At 53.5% G+C, this 21,395-nt stretch overlaps 1 protein-coding gene and 1 long non-coding RNA gene across 2 annotated transcripts; both read left to right on the top strand.

Annotated features, from left to right (window-relative positions):
- Positions 1 to 12,665: 12,665 nt before the first annotated feature.
- On the top strand, positions 12,666 to 15,456 carry LOC118572660. Its single transcript, XR_004943502.1, has 3 exons — positions 12,666 to 12,774; positions 13,738 to 13,751; positions 15,342 to 15,456. It is a non-coding gene; the product is annotated as an uncharacterized LOC118572660 (long non-coding RNA).
- Positions 15,457 to 17,751: 2,295 nt separating this feature from the next.
- On the top strand, positions 17,752 to 20,619 carry Vgf (VGF nerve growth factor inducible). The gene is given in 3 exon segments (XM_036172403.1): positions 17,752 to 18,097; positions 18,224 to 19,734; positions 19,736 to 20,619. Coding segments are annotated over 3 exon segments (2,007 nt in total). The 5' UTR covers positions 17,752 to 17,967; the 3' UTR covers positions 20,102 to 20,619.
- Positions 20,620 to 21,395: the final 776 nt, after the last annotated feature.

Genomic DNA, 21,395 nt, shown 5'->3' with positions numbered 1-21,395 from the left:
CCTGCTCCAGGCACACAAGTGGTTCACAGACATACGGCAGGCAAAACACCCATACACAAAGAAAATAAAGAAATATAAAAGAAGCCACCAACCACTCTCATCCCTTCCATCCAGTTCCCTGGCCAGGATGAGGATCAGAGTCCACAAGACTTCATGTCACCCACATCCCAGCTGTCCCCAATGCTGGCACCCCCTTGGGCTCCAGTTGGCTTAGATCCATGGGGGAGGGGGCTTTTTGCTTCGTGCCCTTGGAGTCTTTGCAGTTCTGAGTCACTCTCCAAGCCACCACAGAACACCACCGGAACTCTGAACCCACTGCTCACCAGAGCTGGTGCGCAGGTCCCTCCTCTGCGACCGAGTCCCAGCTAGGATTCAGGAGTGAGCACAGCCCAGTGCCTGCTCATCTTCCTCCCAGCCTCTCCAGACTTGGACGTGATGCCCCTGCCTCGACACCTTTCTCTGTCTACATGGGCCTCCCCCTCTCTACTTCTCAGCATCCCAGGTCCAGCTCCAGAAAAGCAGAGGATTGGCAAAATGGGAGCAGCGCCGTATAGGATGTGCAGAAAGTCACCATCTCGCAGGGACAAAATGGCGCCCCTCACGGAGACCCTCATGGTGCAGCTTGACCTTGTCTAATGACCCAGATTACTGGGCTAGCCTCGATTCATCTTTCCTATCCGCCTGTCTCCAATCTCCATGTTCCTCTCACTTGTCCCCAGGGTTCCACGCCCAAGGAGACCCTTGCCAGATAGACAACTCCCTTCAAAATCTCCCTCGCTTCACTCCGTCATTCTGAGAAAAGGGGTGGACTAAAGTCTCATCCAGGAAGACTCTCTCCCACAGCTCCCCTTCCTTCCTGAACGAGGCCCTCTAAGGCAGCCCCCCCATCACCTTCTTCTTCCCTTCTCACCACTCCTAACCTTACAGCCTGCTCCACGAAACCTGTAACCCTTTTCTCTCTGTCTGCAGGGTGTCTCTTCCAGTCTCCTCTCTAGTCATTTTCTTGGGTCCTTTCCCAGTGACACTCTAGTGCAGAAAGGGCATACATATGCCGCCATGTTTTCCACATTCGTGGTCCCCCTGGATATGGATTTTGTGTATATATATTTAGTTTTTTGGGACAGAGTTTCTCTGTGTAGTTTTGCACCTTTCCTGAAACTCACTTGCTAGCCCAGGCTGGCCTCGAACTCACAGAGATCCGCCTGCCTCTGCATCCCGAGTGCTGGGATTAAAAGGAGTGTGCCACCACCACCCAGCTTAATATATATATATATATATATATATATATATATATATTTGAGACAGGGTCTCAATATGTAGCCATGGATAACCTGGAACCCGCAGTGTAGATAGGCTGGTCTCAAACTCCTCACAGAAATCCATCTGCCTCGGAGAGGGATTTAAAACACTTTTTAAAAGATGTATTATTTTGCATGTGTGAGTGTTTCACTGCTTGTCTCTGTGTGTACCATATGTGGTTGGTGTCTGTGGAGGACAGAAGAGGACATGGGATCCCCTGGAACTGGAGTTACGGATCATTGTAAACCGTTATGTGGGTGCTGGGAACCAAGGCCAGGTCCTCTGCAAGGGCAGCAAGCTCTTAAGCACTGAACTGTCTCTCCACCCCTTAATTAAAAAAACAAACAGCGGGGTGGCTTCCTCTCTTACCCCTCCCTCCCTCCCTCCCTCCCTCCCTCCCTCCCTCCCTTCTTCCCTCCTTCTCTTTCCTTCCCCAGCACCACCAGCCTCAGGGATCTCAATATTTCAGAAGTATGTGGTGGGATGGGAGTGGGATGGGGTGGCCATGCCTGGCTCTTCAGCGTGCCCAGTGACACCCCCCCCCCCATTCATTCCCTTCACCTGGTTTATGAGATTAAAATCATGATGTAAGAATGCCAGGATGAGAATGGGGTGGGAAGTGAATGCTGTCTGGGGCTTTGTTCCACGTAGTCCTGAGCTCTGGAGGTCAGGGTTTGCCCAGACACTCTTTTGAGACTTAGTTCCCCGTCAGTTTGGAGAGTGCTCTACTGCAGAGTGAAGAGTGATCAGACCTTGAAACAAGATGCACCGGACAACCTACAGTTTGGGCTTACCCTGGACCCCCTGCCCCACCAGTTACCAGTACTCGCCTTTGGGGTTCAGAGACCTTAGAACCTTTGCGTATGTCCCCGTCCCCCCCCCCCCCCGCCTCTCCTTAGGAAACAGAAGCAGAGGGAAATGGGCTGGTGAGGTGGCTGAGTGAGCCTCTGAGCCTGCCAACCTGAGTTCAGTCCTGGAGCCCACACAGTGGGCTGAGATGATTCAAAGGGTCATCTGGCCCTTGAGTACACACACACACACACACACACACACACACACACACACACACTAATGATAAATGTAATAAAAAGTACCTCAACAGGTCTGTGAGATGGCTCTGTGGGTAAAGGCACCTGTCACCAAGCCTGACCACCTAAGTTTATTTCCAGCACCCACGTGATGAGAGAATTGACTTCTACAAATTGTCCTCTGACCCCTGCATGCAATCTGTGGCACACTTGCACCCCCCCACCCCCACACACCACACACACACACAGAAAGAGAGAGAGAGAGAATATATGAGCTCTTCAAAGTGCAGTAACAAATCGAGGTGACTCAGCAGTACAGGGGATGCTGAAGGTAAAGTGAGAGATGAGTCAAGTCCGTTGGGACTCTGGGAACCCTCTCCCCCCACTTCTGCCACCTACACCTCAAACAATCTCATGTGAGAAGCACCCTTTGGAACAGTCTCCCCACCCTGGAAACCATGAAAAGAAACAGGAGCTGAAGTCTTTGGTTAGTGGGATGAGCCCCAGTTCCAGGCCACTCATGCATGCTTTGCCCCACGGGACACTGGACCATGGATGGCTGCAGTCGCCGTGGGCCCGCCTGCTTGTGTTTTCTCTGGGAACGGGGCACGGCTGGTTCAGGTTATCTAAAAACATAAATGGTTTTCTTCTCTCAGCACATGGATCACAGGGATCAAAATCACCTTGTCAGGTTTGACAGCAAGCACCTTTATCCGCGGAGCCATCTTGCTGATCCCTGAAGATACAAGTGTGTGTGTGTGTGTGTGTGTGTGTGTGTGTGTGTGTGTGTGTACAACTAACTTCATTTTTCTGAATGAAGGGGGCAGGGGATGTCCAGACATGCAGGTTTGTGTGTTAATATAGTGTAGGCTGGGCAGGATGGGTTCCCCAAGAATGTCATTTCTGGCTCTGAGTCAGTGTGGCCAGACGCTCTGGCTCCTGATGGAGACCCAATCCTATAGTTGCCTTCTTTCTTCAGGCTGGGTTTGGAGACCCAGGTAAAGCAAAGAGAGGCTTCTTCCCCTAGCCTGGAAGTCTGAGAATTTAACCTTTGGCCTGCTTCTGCCCACCAGAACTTGAGCTGGGTCTGCAACTATTCCAAAGGCTCTTCTCCTATGGTAAAGAGAGTCGAACACTGTGGTTGTTAATTTTTATTATTTATTGGAGACAGGCTCTTAAAATGTAGCCCTAGCTGGCCTGGAAGCCACTATATAGACCAGGCTGGCCTTGTGACGAGATCTGTCTGCCTCTGCCTCTTGAGTGGTGGGATTAACTGTGTGTGCTGCTACGGTTGGGTATATTAAAAATTGTATTAGCATATATTATTTGGGCTGGGCAGGAGTGGTGCACACCATTAATCCCAACACTCGGGAGGCAGAGGCAGGTGGAACTCTGTGAGTTCAAGGCCAGCCTGGGCTATGGAGTGAGTTCCAGGAGATGCTCCAAAGCTACACAGAGAAACCCTGTCTTGAAAAACCAAGAAAGAAAAGGGGGGAAAAAGCACATATTATTTGTATAGAATAATGGTTCATTCACTACACATGTATCTGACCTAACTATTTTGATCATATTTGCTTTCCATCCCCTCCTTTATCCCACTGCCTGGTCTAGCTGGTCCTGGTTTTGTTTATGTTGCTGTGACAAATTCAATCTAGGAGAGCAAGAATTTGTTTCAGCCCACAATTCCAGGTGACAGCAGAGAAGCCAAGGTACTGGGGACTGCTCACATCACACCCACAATCAAGAGCTCGGAGAAATGAGTGCGTGCATGTCCAGCGCTCAGCTCAATCTCTCTGCTTCTCTACAGTCCAGGATCTTCTGCCTATCTGTGGGAATGATGCTGCCCACACTGGGCTGGATCTTCCCCTGTCTCTTAATGCAGAGTCAAGACAATCCCATGCAGACAGATCCACAGGCCAGCCTGGTCTAGACAGTCCTCGAGACTTTCTTTCCAGGTGATTGTAGGTTGTGACAAGTGGACAAATTAAACTAGCTGTCACACCCCCTGGTCCCCTTCCTCTTCCCAGTTAGTCCTCCTGTTTTCATGGTTGAGTGTGTGTGTGTGTGTGTGTGTGTGTGTGTGTGTGTACATAGTGTATGGTGTATGTACATAGTGTATGATGTGTGTGTATGGTGTGTGTACATAGTATATGGTGTATGTGTGTGTGCATGTGTGTGGTGTGTGTACATAGTGTATGGTGTGTGTACATAGTGTATGGTGTGTGTGCAGAGTGTATGGTGTGTGTGTGTGGTGTATGTGCATAGTGTATAGTGTGTGCGTGTGTTGGGTTTGCATAGTGTATGGTGTGTGAGTGTGTGTGTGAGCGTATGGTGTATGTGCATAGTATATAGTGTGTGTGGTGTGTGTGCATAGTGTATGGTGTCTATGCAAAGTGTATGGTGTGTGTGTGTGTGTGTGTGTGTGTGTGTGTGTATACCGATGTGCCTCATTAGGGCTTATTACAGAAGGTGAACGAGAGGTTATTTACAGGAACAAGGGTAACATACTGGTGGCTACATCATTGAAGAAACCATCCCACCCTCCCCTGCTGGAGGCCGTGGGAGTATAAAGCAGATGACAACTAGTATTCAACAGGTCGACCCACCAGACGGATAACTCTCTGGTGGGGAGCCCCACTTGGCAAAGACTGTGGGTCACTGACTGTAAATGACTAGCTGCTTCTACCTGTTATTTTTCTCATGTGCCACTCACTACATTTCTTCCCTAAGAACTGCCTTGGGTGTTTTCCCGCTGATTGTGTGTTTATCTCATGTATATATTCCATCTACTGGGCACACATATATCTGTGGATGGTCAGGAAGATGATTTCTGTGTAAGCTGTATAATTCTGGGGAGTAGAAATTATACTAGGTTATTTTTCATGCTTAGACTGACATAGGAAAATAACTGTGTTCTCAGCTACAAAGACAGCTTTCCACACATTTAGCTAAGACCTCAGAGCAAATCCAAAACAGACTAGTTGTCCCTAGAGATGAATTGCACATGGGCAGGTTCTCAGGTGTCTGTTTGTTGAACCAAAGCCAAGCTGATAACGTTAAAGACATCAATTCCCCACAGCAATTGACTTTCTGCACATACTCCTGGCTTCAAGGTCCAGCCAACTAGCTGTTTATTGTTTAAGTTCTGAATTTCAACATCACTCTCTGTCTGGGAACCCTAACCACTCAGAGCTATGTGTCTGCTTTATTCACCATGCCTGGTCAGTGGTCCCTAGCCTGAGGGAGACCATGCGATTCCTTACATGTGTCAGAATGGCTCTGTCTCGTATTGTTTACTCAAGAAACGCTTTGTGACCCTGAAAATGTGACTCCTATTTGTCCAGAGTTTTTGCTGTGGAGGCAGAGATGTATACATAGGGCAGAAATGTGTGCAGAGGAGAGAGTGTGTGAGAGAGTGAGTGAGTAAAGAGCGAGTGAATGGTGTAGTAGTGTGTGAAGGAATGTAGCAAAGTAAAGAGAAGAAATGTGTATAGAAGAGAGATGTGTGGAGAGGGAGATGTGGAGCTATGTAAAAAGAGATGTAACTGCACATAGAGATGTATGACTGTGTAGGAGAGAGATACATGCATGTAAAGAGAGATATTTAACAGAACGTAAAGAATGTGGCTGTGTGGAGACAAAGAGTTTTCAGAAAGGGAATTTTTTTTTTTTTTTTTTTTTTTTGAGACAGGGTTTCTCCGTGTAGTTTTGGTGCCTGTCCTGGAACTCACTCTGTAGCCCAGGCTGGCCTCGAACTCACAGAGATCTGCCTGGTTCTGGCTCCCGAGTGCTGGAATTAAATACATGGACTACCACTGCCTGGCTCTAGAAGGAGATTTTTTTTGAGATGAAGTAAAAAAGAAAGTTACTATCAGAAAGTGTGTGTCTCCTTATCTACCCCTCAGATAGAAAAGTCTAGCTCCCACTGCATTTGTGGGCTTGGAGCAGGATCTCCCAAAGGCCACAGATACTTCCCTAACAGCGATTAGCTCCTATGGGTCCTCAAGGGGCGGGGCCTTAGGAATCCCTCCTCCATGACCGGATGTGGATGGGCTGTTTTGTGTTGATCTTGTACAGGTCAAGCCCTGTAGGTTGTAGTGGCCCCCAAGGGGCTGAGACAACTTTAAATCTGGTTTCTTTCTTTTCTTTTTCTTTTTTCTTAGATGTTGCTGCTTCCCCTCACCCAGGCTGGCTTCACTCGAGGCAGATTACAAAGACTCAGATGAGAAAGAGGAAGCCGGAACTCTTCTTTACAAATATTTCTTAGGGGCTGGAGAGACGGCAAAAGCCAGTGGTTCTCAACCTTCCTCATGCTGCGACCCTTTAATACAGTTCATCTTGTGGTAGACCCCCCCCACCATAAAATTATTTTGTTGCTACTTCATAACTGTCATTTTGCTGCTGTTATCAATCGTAATGTAATTATCTGATACACAGGATATCTGATGTGTGACCCCCGTGAAAGGGTCATTTGACCCCACAGGGGTCTTGGCCCATGGTTTGAGAGCCACTGGTTTAAGCAGTTACGAGCACTTACTGCTCTTACAGGGAACCTCAGTTCCGTTTCCAGCACCCAATTTGGGCAGCTCACAACTTTCTGTAATTCCAGTTCCAGGGTATCCAATGCCCTGACATCCTCGGGCCCTGTAGGCATGCCCCTCATCCACAAACATACATGCAGGAAAAACACCCATAGGAAATCAAAAAACAACAATATTTCCTTCAAACACTGCTCGTGCTGCAGCTGGTTCCCCTTTAAGCCAGCCAAATTAATATTATTCCCTGCAGAGTTGGGGGGGGGGGGTGTCTGTGTCCCTGTTGACGATGGAGGTTTAATCAGGTAGTGTGAAGGGAACGCTGTAATTGGCTGAGAGCATTGGGGATTTGATTGGTTGTGTGGTTCATGTGAAGAAATAGGTCTGGAGTAGGAGTTATGAGGACTTGGGGAGGGAGGTCGTTTCTCCTCGGCCTCGTCTCTGGGCAGAGAAAATAGAAGAAGTGGCCACCAAGAACACGCCAGGTTCATAGGGAGGGACTCTGCAGGAGTCTTGGAGGAAGGGGATGCGAGAGAAGCTGTTACATGGGAGATGTGAGGAGTGTAGCAAGAAAGAGAGAAGAGGAGGAGGGGGAGGAGGAGGAGGAGGAGCCTGATGGGTAGTGGCACAAAACTTGAATCACCACACAAGGAGGCAGAGGCAGGCTGGCCTCTGAGTTCAAGGCTGGCCTCATCTAGCTACATAGGGAGTTCCAGGCCAGGCCAAGGAGAAGGAGGAGGAGGAGAAGGAAAAGAAGGAGGAAGGAAAGAAGGAAGGAAGGGAGGGAGGGAGGGAGGGAGGGAGAGAGAGAGAGAGAGAGAGAGAGAGAGAGAGAGAAAGAAAGAAAGAAAGAAAGAAAGAAAGAAAGAAAGAAAGAAAGAAAGAAAGAAAGAAAGAAAGAACTCCAAATGGGAAGAGGTAGTTTGTAGTTTGATTCCTACAAAAAGGCAGACCAATTTGGAACAGGCAGTGGGGACAGAGACAGCTAGAGGAGAATCAGAAGGCAAGATGGAGGAGAAGCGGGATACAGTTAGCGTCCCTGTAGATTCCCAGTGCAGAAGCACAGGAAGGGGGAGGAGGGCAGCGGAGGAAGGCCACATCTGGAACCCTGGAGCAGATGGAAACTGTGGCGCAGAGGACCAAGAAGCTGAGAGCCGGAACTCGGTTGGCCGGGACTCTGTTGGCCCGGACTCTAGGTCCTAGAGCGGTGGTTCTCGACCTTCCTAACGCTGCGACCCTTTCATACAGGTCCTCATGGTGTGGTGACCCCCAACCATAAAGTTATTTCAATTGCTACTTCATAACTGTAATTTTGCTACTGTTGCGAATTGTAGTGTAAACATCTGTGTTTTCTGGTGGTCTTAGACCCTGTGAAAGGGTGGTGGGAAACCCCAAGGGGAGTCGCGACCCGCAGGTTGAGAAACACTGCTCTAATTCATTTGTTAAATAAGGATAGTAATCATTTCAATTTGATGTCTACAAGGACTTAATAGAGGAAGCAAGCGGGTAGCAAGCTGGAGGTGTGGGTAAGTCTGGGGACTAGAGCCAGCGATACACGGGAAGTGGCGAATGGTCTGGGACTGGATGCTCTCCAAGCTGAAGAAGGAGAAGTCCTAGTGATGTCCTTCCTCTACATACAGTCTCAGCTATACCAGCCTCCTAGAACTTAGCCTGTCACCTGAGTGGCGTGGTCTGCGGCTTGGGGGTGAACGACAGCCATGGCAGGGGTGGAGGCTGGGAGAGAGCCCCCCGCCCCGCAGTGCCAGCCCCTCCCAGCCTGGAGACTCTGCTGTTGGGAGAAGCTGCCTGTGGGTACCACGAGGGCGCTATGCCTAGGCTCCTGCACTGTTTCTGCTCACTGTCAATCAAGGGACATCTCCGAGGGCCAAGTTGGTGTGGCTCCTCCGAGGCAAGCATCTGCCCTCTAACCCCAACTAAAGAAATACTTCTTAATCACCACGCTGACGAAGACAAAGGATGGCCTGGCATCCCATCGCCAAGGCCAGGCGATCCTGCCAATTCTTCAAGAACCTAAAATACTCTAATTGGAACCTTCCCGTCCTTTCTCCTCTTCCTTGCCATCTTCTGATCCGTCTCCCTCGGTTTCATCCCCCTTTGGAGACCCAGAGATGGAAACAGCCTTATTCCCGGCTTACTCCAAACCTCCTGAGCATCGGCCCAGACGAGGGGCTGTGTGGGAGTGACGATGTTGAGAAGGAACAGCCCTCTGGCCTCAGGTGCGTGCTCATTCGTGGTCCCCGCAGGGCATTCTTTTAGCCCGGTTCACTGAATGGAGGATTCCGTCGTCCTAGCCTAGCCCACGGTCAGCATCGCTGCCCACCGTCTTCCTAGCAGGGCGAGCTAAGACACGGCCCTCCTGTCATGGTGCGACCATCACCCCTGAGGACCCTGAGAACAGCTACTGTTCAAGACCAGAGGCCTGGAGCTGCAGGCGGGCAGTGCCCGCGCCCCTCCTCTACCCCGCCGGGTGGAGAAGGCCAGGGTGGCTTTCCGCAGCTCCTACGCAGCGCAAGTGCTGAGCCAGCAGCTGTGACACCTGCAGCGACTAGCCACTTGCCACGGCTGCGCCAGCTCTACTTGGCATCCTGGCTGAGCTCACAGCTGGCTGACTCGTCAGAACAACCGGGGAGGGTTGAGTTGGCCAAGGGTTACCTTGTTCAGCACCTGCTGGAGGGACGGACCTCTAAGGCCTCTCCTCCGGAAAAGAGCAAGAAGCTCTTTAGACCCCTCCTCCCTCCCAACCCCCCACTGCAGATCCTAAGCCGGTCCCACCTCTGCCATTCTCAAGCTCCGCCCTGCTCAGAAATAGGCTGATTCTAAAACAAACACACAAAACCAGCTTTAAAAAAAAAGGATTTATTTATTATGCATACAGTGTTCTGCCTGCATGCCAGAAGAGGGCGCCAGATCTCATTACAGATGGTTGTGAGCCACCATGTGGTTGCAGGCACCATGTAGTTGCTGGGAATTGAACTCGGGACCTCTGGAAGAACAGCCAGTGCTCTTAACCATTGAGCCATCTCTCCGGCCCGCTTTTTGTTTTTACATTTAATTATTTTGTATATGTGTGAGAGCATCACTGTATGAGTATGAGGGTGAGAGGAAACTTTGAAAGAGCTCTTTCCTTTCCCTATATTGATCCAGGGTATCAAATTTAGGTTGGCAGGCTGAATGACAAGAGCCTTTGTCCACTAGCCATCTTGTGGGCCCTAGCCTCCAATCCTTTCTTTTTTAGACTTATTTTATTCCATGTGTACGAGTGTTTTGCGTGCATAGACCATATGTGTGCCTGATGCCAGAAGAGGCCAGAAGAAGACATTGGGTCCTTTGAAATTGGAGTTATAGATAGCTGTGAGCCACCATGTGGGTGCTGGGAACAAACTTGGGTCCTCTGCAAGGACAGCCAGTGCTCTTAACTGCTGAACCATCTCTCTACCCCCCCCCCCCTTTAACTTTTAACTTTTAAGATTTTTGTTGTTGTTGTTTTTTCCAGACAGGCTTTCTCTGTGTAGCTTTGAAGCCTTTCCTGGAACTCACTCTGTAGCCCAGGTTGGCCTCGAACTCACAGAGTTCCGCCTGGCTCTGCCTCCTGAGTGCTGGGATTAAAGGCTTGTGCCACCACCGCCCGACTGAAAATTGTCTTTTTATTTTACGTGTATGGGTGTTTTCTCTGCACATATGTCTGTATGCAACTTGCGTGCAGTGCCCGAGGAGGCCAGAAGAGGACATTGGATTCTTTGGGACCGGAGTTACAGGTTGGTGGTTGTCAGACTCCATGTGGGTGTTAGAAACCAAACCCAGGTCCTCCCGAAGAGCGGCCAGTACTCTCAACCACGGAGCCATCTCTCCAACCCCTAGGCTCTGATTCCTAACTCCCTAACTTTTCCTATCTTGCTAAAAGCACCCCAAAATGCCCTTGGCCACATCAGTGCCTGGGGGAATCCCCCTGCATGGCCACTACCCACTTCGTGCTCTTCTAAGAACAGGTCCCTTCAGAGTCTTCCCTGTCCCAGAATTGAAGAATGCCCTTGCTGGCTTCTCTCTTACACCCCCTGGTGGACGCGAGCAAAAGTGCATTCCGGCCCTGGCTACTGGGAGAGCGCTCTGTATTTATCCTCACTCCCAGAGCTGGCCGGGGTCCCCCACCTCGGCTTCTGTTGACTGGTAAGCACTGTCTCTTCCACTCTGCCCGTTTTATTCCCTCCTCTCTGAACTTCAGTCTCTCTAGCTGCACCCACCACCCAGTGGGTACATGAAACATATTTATAACGCCTCCCATTTGGGCTCCTGGGTTTATCTCTGGTGAGGCATTTTCTGAACCTGTCCTCCCAGGGGGAGGGGGTTCCTAAAAATTTATCCAACTACAGTTTCACTTTTCAAGGCTCCACCCACTTCAACCCACCGGCGATTCTGACTGGAAAACTTAGGGCAATAGAGGGCTATATCCCGTGATATTTCTGGATGCATCTCCATTCATTCCTCTAAATAATATGTGGACTTCCCCTCCCCTGCCCCTTAGACAGCATCTCACGTATCCCAGTCAGGCCTGAATTTGACATGTAGCTGAGGATGGCTTTGAACTCCTGATCCTCCTGCTTCTATTCCCAAGTGCCAGGATTATAGGCATGCCTGGTGAGGCCCAGTTTCTGCAACGGGTTCGGGGGATGGAAGCCAGGGACTCAGGCCTTCTAGGCAAGCACTCTACCAATTGAGCTGCACCCCAGCCTCAGCCTGGACTCTTTCTGCTTGCATATGAAAAGTAACTGTTGTGTGGCCTCCTTTGCTGCTGGATCTCCACACTAACTGGAGGGAAAGAACAGACTAAAAATGATCCAAGTGGCTTCTAAGCCGATCTCGGTTGCCAGAAGCCTCATTGCCATCTACAACCTGAGTGTTCCAAGCCCTGAGCATGCGCAGAACCTCTCTCAGGGTGAGGCTATTGACTTGGACTTCTTGTTGGTCAAGGGAACAGTTGCTAGGGAAATGTTACCTCCACGACAGAGTTTGCTGGAGCTGGAATCCAAGGTGTGGGCTGTGGAGAGCTCCAGGAGGCTTCAAGGCTTGCAAGAGGGGACAGCCACGGCTGTCCAGAGTCTTCCCAGTTCAGCCATTGCAGCTACTCTGCTCTGTCTCAGCCTGGCCTGCCACCTTTCTGGTCGTTCCCACTATGGCCATATGGCAATAGAGGATCTTTGGTTCTTCTTCTGTGTGTGTATGTTTCATTTCTTGTCCATGGGGAAGGATGACACACACACCCCGCCCCTCCCCCGCTCCCCCATCAGCCTGTATTCAAGAGGATCAAGCCCGGTAGCAACTGGGCTAATGACTTCCTGGGGCGGGGATGGGGGGGGGGGCGCAGGAGGGATGCTGTCCATTGCACTCCCCCACCTCCGCCAAACCGAAGAAAGAACCCAGGTTGTATCGTGGCTGGCCCGGGGTCACTGTTTTTTCCCCTGGACATAGGAATGAATTGCTACCTAAATTATTGGGTTCCTCTCTTAAGTTCACTCGGTCATCCAAGACCAGCCTCTCTCAACCCCAGGAGCCAGGCATCTAGCTCCCACCTCTTTGGACCGTGCTTTCCAGACTCTCTGCCTTTCCCCATTTCTGGGTGGGCAGCGCGTGACAGAGAGGAGGTGGAAGAACCTGGGCACCGCCCCCCCGCCGCCCCCTTCTCCAAAGCGGCGGAGATTGCGATCCTCAATCCTACCACACGGGGGCGCCAGGACAAGCGCGGACGCGGGCGAGGCAGCGCAAGGTGGTTCTCGTCCGTGTGAGTGCGCTCATGGGTGTCTTTGTGTGTCTGCGTTTCTGTACATGTGTGTGCGAGCCAAGGGGTGTCTGGGTGGGATGTATTCGGGGCAACAAACCTGACGTATCCTCTGAAACAGGTACTCCAAGTGTCTTTTTCTTTTTATGAGGAGGCTTAATGTGGTTATGTGTGGATGGGGAGGCAGGCGACTTATGTGTGTTGTCGCGTGTGCACAGTGCAGGCTGTGAGTCCCCCAAACTGCGTCTTGATTTTTGAAGTCACGTTTCATGAGGTTTTGGATTTTTTTTTCCTTTTTTTTTTTAACCCTCTCCCACCACGCTGAAGAAAAAAAAAAAAAAGGAATAAGGTCTGTCAATGCAAATTGCCATCACTCCGGGCATTAAGTCTGGGTGGCTGGGCTAAGTGAAGTGTGACATTGTGTTTGTTAAGTGGGTGTGTCTGAGAGTCAGAGTGTATGTAACTCGGTAAGAGCGGGTCGGGTCCTGTGACAGGTGGATTTTGCAGGGGGTTGGAGTAAGATTATGGAAGCACCCAATTTCTCTTGTTAGTTGTGAATACTACCTTCATTGTGTGTGTGTGTGAGAGAGTGTGAAATGTATGTGTGTGTATGCACAAATGCGTGTGGTGTGTTTCCCTTTCTAGGTCTCTCGAGGAGCAGTCTCTCTATGTCTCTCCCATCTCTGTCTCTTTTTCTCTTTGCTTGGTGACTCATCTTTGCGGCAATGGCCTCCCCCGGCTTGCTGGGTCTCCCCTCCCCCACTCAGAAGTGGGTGGGTGGGGGTCTAATGGAATGGGACCCTGGTATTAAAAATCAGAGTGAGAATCCCCCCTTCCCACCATGTATCATTCGGAACCCTCTGCTGGCTCCCTCCCTGACTCTCTCTCCAAGTTCCTTCCCAGACTTCCCCAGCTTTGGATTGGCTTGGGGGGGGGGGGGCGTTTAAGACATGAATGGATTCTAGATCGGACCATTTTCAAGGGTCTTTACCACCTTGTTTTAAGCTTAAAGTGGAGACCCCCGTCTCCTCACAAAGTACCCCTCTCATTGCCTATCTCCAACCCTCCCCATGGCTGACGAAAGGAATGGCTGCAGAGGTGAGTCACCGGTTGGGGGAGGGGGAGCAGGAAAAGGGGGGGGTGAGTGGCACGGGTGGGGGGGGGGTGATGAAGCCCCTGCTCTTTCTCTCCCACGCCTCTTAATGCCCTTCCCCCCAGCCCTCATCCCTGCTTTTCCATGCCTTTCAACTCTGAGATCATGGTTCCGCTGAACCAACCCCACCTTCTCCTCCTACCCCTGGAATGCGTTGAGAGATTCAGAAACCAGGACCAAGGTAGACAGGTCCATAGGCACCAGTCAGAGCACATCTTGGGTGTCCCCTTCAGGTCCTCATCTTAGCTACGCCTTTTAAAGTTGTCTCTCCGTGTCATTAACCATCTTGCCATCCTCCTCCTCTCCCCAACCCTAGGAACCTGCCCCCTTGGCTAGATCTTTTCCTGTGTAGAGGCATCAGAGTCTTGAAAGGTGGTTGACAGGGCTGAGGGTTGTGGGGGAGTGTAGCTCAGTCAGTAGAGTGCTTGCCCAGCATACACAAAGCCCTGAGTTCAATCCCCAACACTGCATAAACTGGGCACCGAGGAGCATATCTGTAATCCTAGCACTTAGGAGGGGGAGGCAGGATCAGACAGTCAAGGTCATCTTCAGTTAGTTTGTTATATAGTGAGTTGGTGGCCAGCCTGGGCTACTGGAGACCCTGCCTCAGAAACAACAAAACAAAACAACAGAGGAAAAAATTATGAAGAACATCCGTCATCCCTGGGAGGGGAGGTATGTATGACATGTAAATGAGCTGAGCTAGGGACCAGGTAGAGAGACATAGAGTCCCAAGAGGCGGGAGAGGTTCAGACCTACAAAATGAAGTTGCCACACCTGTCTGGTATCTGGACCCACCTCGCCCATCTCCACCCTATGATGACCAAGGGTCTTGAGATGTGAGCTCATGAGCAGTTACTTGGGTTTCCGAATAAGTAAGGATGGGGAGTTAGGGGTGATGGAGAATGGGGGATGCTCCTTCCTAACAACCTGGGATGAGGACTTAGGCGGGCTGCAGACAAGCGGCTTCAGTTATGAGACTTTATTACCCTGACATTTGTAAGGTGCAGAAAGAAAAGAAAGAGAAGGAGATCCAGAGACGTTCACATAAGGATGGGCACACACCAACAGGCAGCAAAGGATCCCCAGAAAAGCACAAAGACATATATACGCACAACGCACTAAGATCTGGGTGCATTCAAAGACCCCCAAACAGCACAGGTATGTGCTGACTGACAGTCCTAAGAGATTAGGATGTGCACGGATGCACCCACGGTCACACAGGTGGTAAGAGAAGCCCCCTCCCCCCAACCCATTTAAACTGGAACCACATCTATCCAGTCTCAACCTGATTCACGTGCTTCTTCAAATTCTTTCTCTTTCTCTTCTCTGCTTTGGGTCTCTTTCATCTCTGTCCAGAGAAACGCACACACATACATGTACATGCACACGAGGGTGCTTGGGTATGCATAGGAACACACAGGGAGGTTTCTCTCCGTGTCTGTCTCCTTTCCCGGGGATCTCAAACTTAGACTATCAGGATCCCAATCGCCCCTCTTTGGCGAGCTCTTTCCCCCACCCTCTTCTCTCCCAAGGCTCTCCCCCACCTTCAGAGGTTGGAGTCATCAGCTTTCAGATTCATTTTCCTTAAGGAAGGTAATGGGACCCCCGTCCTCAGCCCGCTGCTCCTGGGAACCAGGCTGAGATGAAGGGAGATGGGGGAGGGGGGAGGAAAGGAGGGGATTCTAGACGAGCAGGCTCTGGATAGTGGTGTGTGTGTGGGGGGGACTGTCAGGTGCTGCTGCTGCTGCGGTGGTGGTGGCAGTGGCGGCGGTGGTGGCAGTGGTGGCGGTGGTGGTGGATCTCCAGGCCCTTCTTCCTCTTTTCTATGGAATGCCTGCTGTCACCTTGGCTCTCTGTCAAGTTTGTTGGTTTGTTTGTTTGTTTTTCTCCTCTTTATCCTGATCCTTCAACCTGCTCCAGGTTCTATTAGCTCCCTTCCCCTGCTCCCTTCTCCTCTCTTTCCTCTCTCACCCCACCTTTTTCTCCGCAGAGCTGATGGGTTCTCTTCTGGGAAAGTCAAGCCACTGATGGAAGGCAGAAGCCACTGCTGGCTATAGAGGAAAAGCACGTGAGTGTGAGTGTGTGTGTGTGTGTGTGTGTGTGTGTGTACACGCGCGCGCGCGCGCGCATGCCCGCGCCTGCGCGTGCCCGACCCAGGGGCTCAGAATGAGGGTCGGTAGCGGGATGGGATGAAGGATAGGGCTGACTCTGAAAGAGGCTCTGAGACCCTCCACACACACACCCATCCTGGTTTCCAGCCTGTCCAGCGAGGTGCGGGGTTGGGGGGTGAGGCTCTGCGTGTGCCTACAAGCACCCCTGTGTCCGCAGCTCTTGTGTGTCTGGTGTGTGTCATTGTCACCCCCCCCTTCCCTGCCCACGCCCCCGCACTGCTCTCCGCCTGCACCGCAGCCCCCTCCAGCCTCCCTCCTTCCCTCCCTCCCCTTCATTCCTGCAGTCACCGCTCCCGGGGCCACCTTCCCCTCTCCTCTACCCCCTCCCCATTTCCGTCCTCCCATCCCACCCCCGCCCACGTCTGGTCTCCCTTCACCGGCCCCGGCTGGCTGATAGATTTTCTGCGCAATCTCTGCGTCATCGCCCCCAACTCCCGGAACCTCTAGTTGTCCAAGCCCCCAGCCCCAACCCCTCTGGGCAGGAGATACGGTCGAAGGGTCTGATGGCTGAGAGGGTCCATCTCTGACGTGGCACACACACACACACACACACCCCGCCCTCTCCGGTCGCGTTCAGACCTCCCCTTTAAGCAGCAGAGAGAAATGGAGTTGAGTCACCCTCTCCACCTGCTCAACCCCCTCCCCACCTGGTCTGGTCTCGCCCTCCAAATGTCCTTGGGTGGGGGCTGTGGGGGAGAGGGGGAATAAGCAGAAGGGTGTGGGAGAGAGGGGGATTGAAAAGGGGGCACCACAGGGACCCCTAACAGGCGCAGCAGAGTCTGCTGGCCAGAAGGACAGACACACCTTTTTCTCCACCCCCTCCAGACACGAACCGATCGTGAACAGACACGACCCAGAGGTACACACACATCGTCAATCTTTTCCCTTCCAACTAGGACCCTTTCCAAGGTGATTACCCGAACCGCAATATCCACCCCTCTGCCCTGGCCCTGTGCGGGCATCCCGCTCCGCAGATCCACCCCCTCCTCTCGGGTTCACGTCGTCCTTGGGCGTGCTCCCTATAGACCACGCCGTGGCGGAGTAGGGAGCCCGTCCCCCTCCCCAGCTTTCAAACCCTCACCGTCCCCCCATCCAGTATTGATCTCTTGCTGGCGCCCAGTTAGATGCTGGCGGTGCCCTCTTCCTAGCCTATTCTGCTCAGCAACGCGGGCTGTGCCGCAAGTCGCTTTGTAACCCACCCTCCCGCCTTCTGGCTCCTCTGTACCCACCCTTCCATTCATTCTTCCATTCATTCATTCATCCTTTTCTCCTCGTCCCTCCTTCATTCATTCATAGCCCCCTGCCCCGCCCGCCCCGACATTTCATTCATTCATTCATTCATTCATTTCCCGGAGCTCGGCTGGCGCACGCCCCTCCAGCCGAGGGCCTCACTGCGCAGGCGCAGGCCGGGAGCGGCGCTCACCCTCCAATCACCGGACATCCACCATCCACCAGGCACCCGCCCGCTTCCCCATGAATGAACATTGACGTCAACGGGGCGGGGCGAGCCCACGTGACCCCGCGCGCTCCCCTTTATAAGGCGGCGGCGCGGGCGCTGTCCAGCGTGCTGAAGCCGGAGCGAGAGCGCTGCTGCTGACCCAGCGGAGCCCAGCTCCCGGAACGCCAGCCCTCCACCATCGCTCACACTCCAGCCACGGGACGGAGCCAAGGCGGACGGGGCCCCATCTTCCCCCTGTCCCGACCCTCCTCTCCACCGCCCGCCGTCGTGACACCGGCTGGTAAATACTCCGATGTCCATTCCTCCAACCCTCTTCAGTCGTGGGCGTGAAGGGAGGGTTTTCTCTCCGAGTGGGGTGTCGAGAGCACAGCGGGGGGCCCCCGGGAAGGGTCTTTGGTAAATGGGGGAGTCTCTGCTTTTCTGTCGCTGATGAGGTCGCCCACGCACCATCCGGGGAGTCCTGTGGGGAGGGAACAGGTCCCCCCCCCCACCTCCCGCTTATCCTTGTACGCGGGCGCTGGCTGAGAGATGACTTGGGGAAGGGGGCGACGGGAGGCACTGGGTAGCCAGGACGAGAACTGCGGGCGTTATTTCCCATTTGCACGACTCCAGAGATCGCCACATCTTTCTTGTTCTCTGCTAAACGTTTTCTCTTCGGGTAAGGTTGGAGACATGAGGGAAACCCCGGATTTCCTGCTCAAAGGTGGGGGAAGGGAATGCAGAAATAGAAAGCAGGGAATTCTTACAGAAATCCTCTATTTCTTTGGCTTCTTCTATTTTTCAGTCTCTGGCAGCCCGTTGGTCATGAAAACCCTCACGTTGCCGGCATCCGTCCTCTTCTGCTTCCTTCTACTGATCCAGGGGTTGGGAGCGGCGCCCCCCGGGCGCTCCGATGCTTATCCTCCTCCCCTTGGCTCTGAGCATAAAGAGCAGGTAGCCGAGGACGCAGTGTCCCGGCCAAAGGATGGCAGCGTCCCAGAGGTCCGAGCCGCTCGGAATTCCGAGCCTCAGGACCAGGGAGAGCTCTTCCAGGGCGTGGATCCCCGGGCGCTGGCCGCGGTACTGTTGCAGGCACTGGATCGTCCGGCCTCGCCCCCGGCGGTCCCAGGAGGTTCCCAGAAGGGAACACCCGAAGACGCCGCAGAAGCTCTGTTAACCGAGTCTGTGCGCAGTCAGACCCACAGCCTCCCGGCACCAGAGATCCAAGCGCCCGCTGCGGCCCCCCCTCGCCCTCAGACTCAGGACAACGATCCCGAGGCCGACGACCGCTCAGAGGAGCTGGAGGCGCTAGCGTCCTTGCTCCAAGAACTTCGAGATTTCAGTCCGAGCAATGCTAAGCGCCAGCAAGAGACGGCCGCAGCAGAGACGGAAACCCGCACGCACACGCTGACCCGAGTCAATCTGGAGAGCCCCGGGCCAGAGCGCGTGTGGCGCGCTTCCTGGGGAGAGTTCCAGGCGCGCGTCCCGGAGCGCGCTCCTCTGCCACCCCCTGTCCCTTCGCAATTCCAGGTTCGAATGCCCGAAAGCGCTCCCCTTCCCGAAACCCATCAGTTCGGGGAAGGAGTGACCTCCCCTAAAACACATCTAGGTGAGACTTTGACACCCTTATCCAAGGCGTACCAAAGCCTAGGTGGCCCCTTCCCCAAGGTGCGCCGGCTCGAGGGCTCACTCCTGGGAGGCTCTGAGGCTGGAGAGCGCCTGCTTCAGCAAGGGCTGGCTCAGGTAGAGGCAGGGAGGAGACAGGCGGAGGCCACCCGGCAGGCCGCGGCGCAAGAAGAGCGGCTGGCCGACCTCGCCTCCGACCTGCTGCTCCAGTATCTGCTGCAGGGCGGAGCCCGGCAGCGCGATCTCGGGGGTCGCGGGCTGCAGGAGACGCAGCAAGAGCGGGAGAGCGAGAGGGAGGAGGAGGCGGAGCAGGAGAGACGCGGTGGTGGGGAGGACGAGATGGGGGAAGAGGATGAGGAGGCGGCGGAGGCGGAGGCGGAGGCAGAGGAGGCGGAGAGGGCGCGGCAGAACGCGCTCCTGTTCGCCGAGGAGGAGGAGGACGGGGAAGCCGGAGCCGAGGACAAGCGCTCCCAGGAGGAGGCGCCAGGCCATCGGCGGAAGGATGCTGAGGGGGCCGAGGAGGGAGGGGAAGAAGACGACGACGACGAGGAGATGGATCCGCAGACGATCGATAGCCTCATTGAACTGTCCACCAAACTCCACCTGCCAGCCGACGACGTGGTCAGCATCATCGAAGAGGTGGAGGAGAAACGGAAGCGGAAGAAGAACGCCCCTCCCGAGCCGGTGCCGCCCCCCCCGGGCCGCCCCAGCCCCCACTCATGTCCGCTCCCCGCAGCCCCCACCTCCCGCCCCGGCCCGGGATGAGTTGCCGGACTGGAACGAAGTGCTCCCACCCTGGGATCGGGAGGAGGATGAGGTGTTTCCCCCGGGGCCCTACCACCCCTTCCCCAACTACATTCGGCCGCGGACACTGCAGCCACCCGCGTCCTCCCGCCGCCGTCACTTCCACCACGCGCTGCCACCTGCGCGCCACCATCCAGACCTGGAGGCCCAGGCCAGGCGCGCGCAGGAGGAGGCGGACGCGGAGGAGCGCCGGCTGCAGGAGCAGGAGGAGCTGGAGAATTACATTGAGCACGTGCTGCTGCGCCGCCCGTGACCCGCCCCGGCCCCGCCCCCGCGCGCCCGCCCCAAGCTGGGCGCGCCACCACGCCCCCCCTCCGTGTCGCTCCTCCTCCCTCTCGGTGTTTGCATGCGCCCCGGCTCCGCCCCTCGGCTGCCGCCCGGCCCCGCCCCACGTGACCCGGCCCCGAGCTCTGCGGGGACCGGACCTGTCAGACTTTCCCCCGGGGTCTGCAGTCCAGAACCCCCCAAACTCACGGGCGATCCCGGGGCCATCGCAGGCGGGTGGGTGTTTTGTGCGAGTCCCCTTACACCCCCACTTCCTCCAGGGGCCTCGTCCCCATCTAGTATCTCTTGAGACTTCCCGGTCCCAAAGGGGAAAAATCTGTTCTAATTAATCCTGTGAAGTGTTTGTCTCCCAGCCGTGGGGCCCCCGGAGCCAACCCCTTCTCCAAATCGCTGTGAACTTACCCACTTCCTGGCCTTCTCTGTTGTAAATACCCCTCACGGAGGAAATAGTTTTGCTAAGAAATAAAAGTGACTATTTTATTAGGACTTTGTTTTCCGTTATTCACCCGACCCCTTGGGCCTGCTTGGTCCTCTCCAAGGGGCGGTGAGGGGAGCGCCAGTCTGATCCGGTTCTGGACTCTCCGACCTAAGCCAGAACTGGGTGGGAGAAAGGTGTGAAGCTGTACCTGGGAAGGGAATGCTCTAGAAATACCTATGAGGGGACCCTACTTTGGGGCCAGTGAGATGATTCAGTGGGTAAAGGCACAGGTTGCCAAGCCTGACCTGAGTGTAACACTAGGCAGAGTTCTTTCCACATGATGGAAGGGGAGGGCTGACTACCACATGCCCACCATGGTATATCCACCCACCCAGCCACAAAATAAATGAATGTAATAAAAAACACAACAAAATAGAACCTCTGGGGTTGGGGATTTGCTGAGTGGTAGAGCGCTTGCTTGCCTAGCAAGCGCAAGGCCCTGGGTTCGATCCTCAGCTCAAAAACAAAACAAAAAACAAAAAAAACAAAAACAAAAACAAAACAAAACAAAAAAACCAAAAAACCAAAAACAAAAAAATAGAACCTCTGCTTTCCACTACCACCGTGTGCCGGAAGCTGAGTCATAATTGCTAGTGTTTGGCCCAGGGAAGAGTGGAATCCAACCGAGAGCCAGGTGTTTGGTTGGGGCTGTGGCTCAGTTAGTTCCAATGCCTGCCTAGTATGCACTTGGCCCCATGTCTAGTCCCTAGTTCAGGGTCAGGAAAAAACAAACAAACAAACAAAAAAGGAACAAGAGACAATTGTCTGGGATGAGCAAGTTTCT

Source organism: Onychomys torridus, chromosome 22 (genome assembly GCF_903995425.1).
Source record: "Onychomys torridus chromosome 22, mOncTor1.1, whole genome shotgun sequence".
Taxonomy (NCBI): Eukaryota; Metazoa; Chordata; class Mammalia; order Rodentia; family Cricetidae; genus Onychomys; species Onychomys torridus.
The sequence above is the reverse complement of the archived record's forward strand: the minus strand, read 5'-3'. Positions and strand labels throughout refer to the sequence as shown.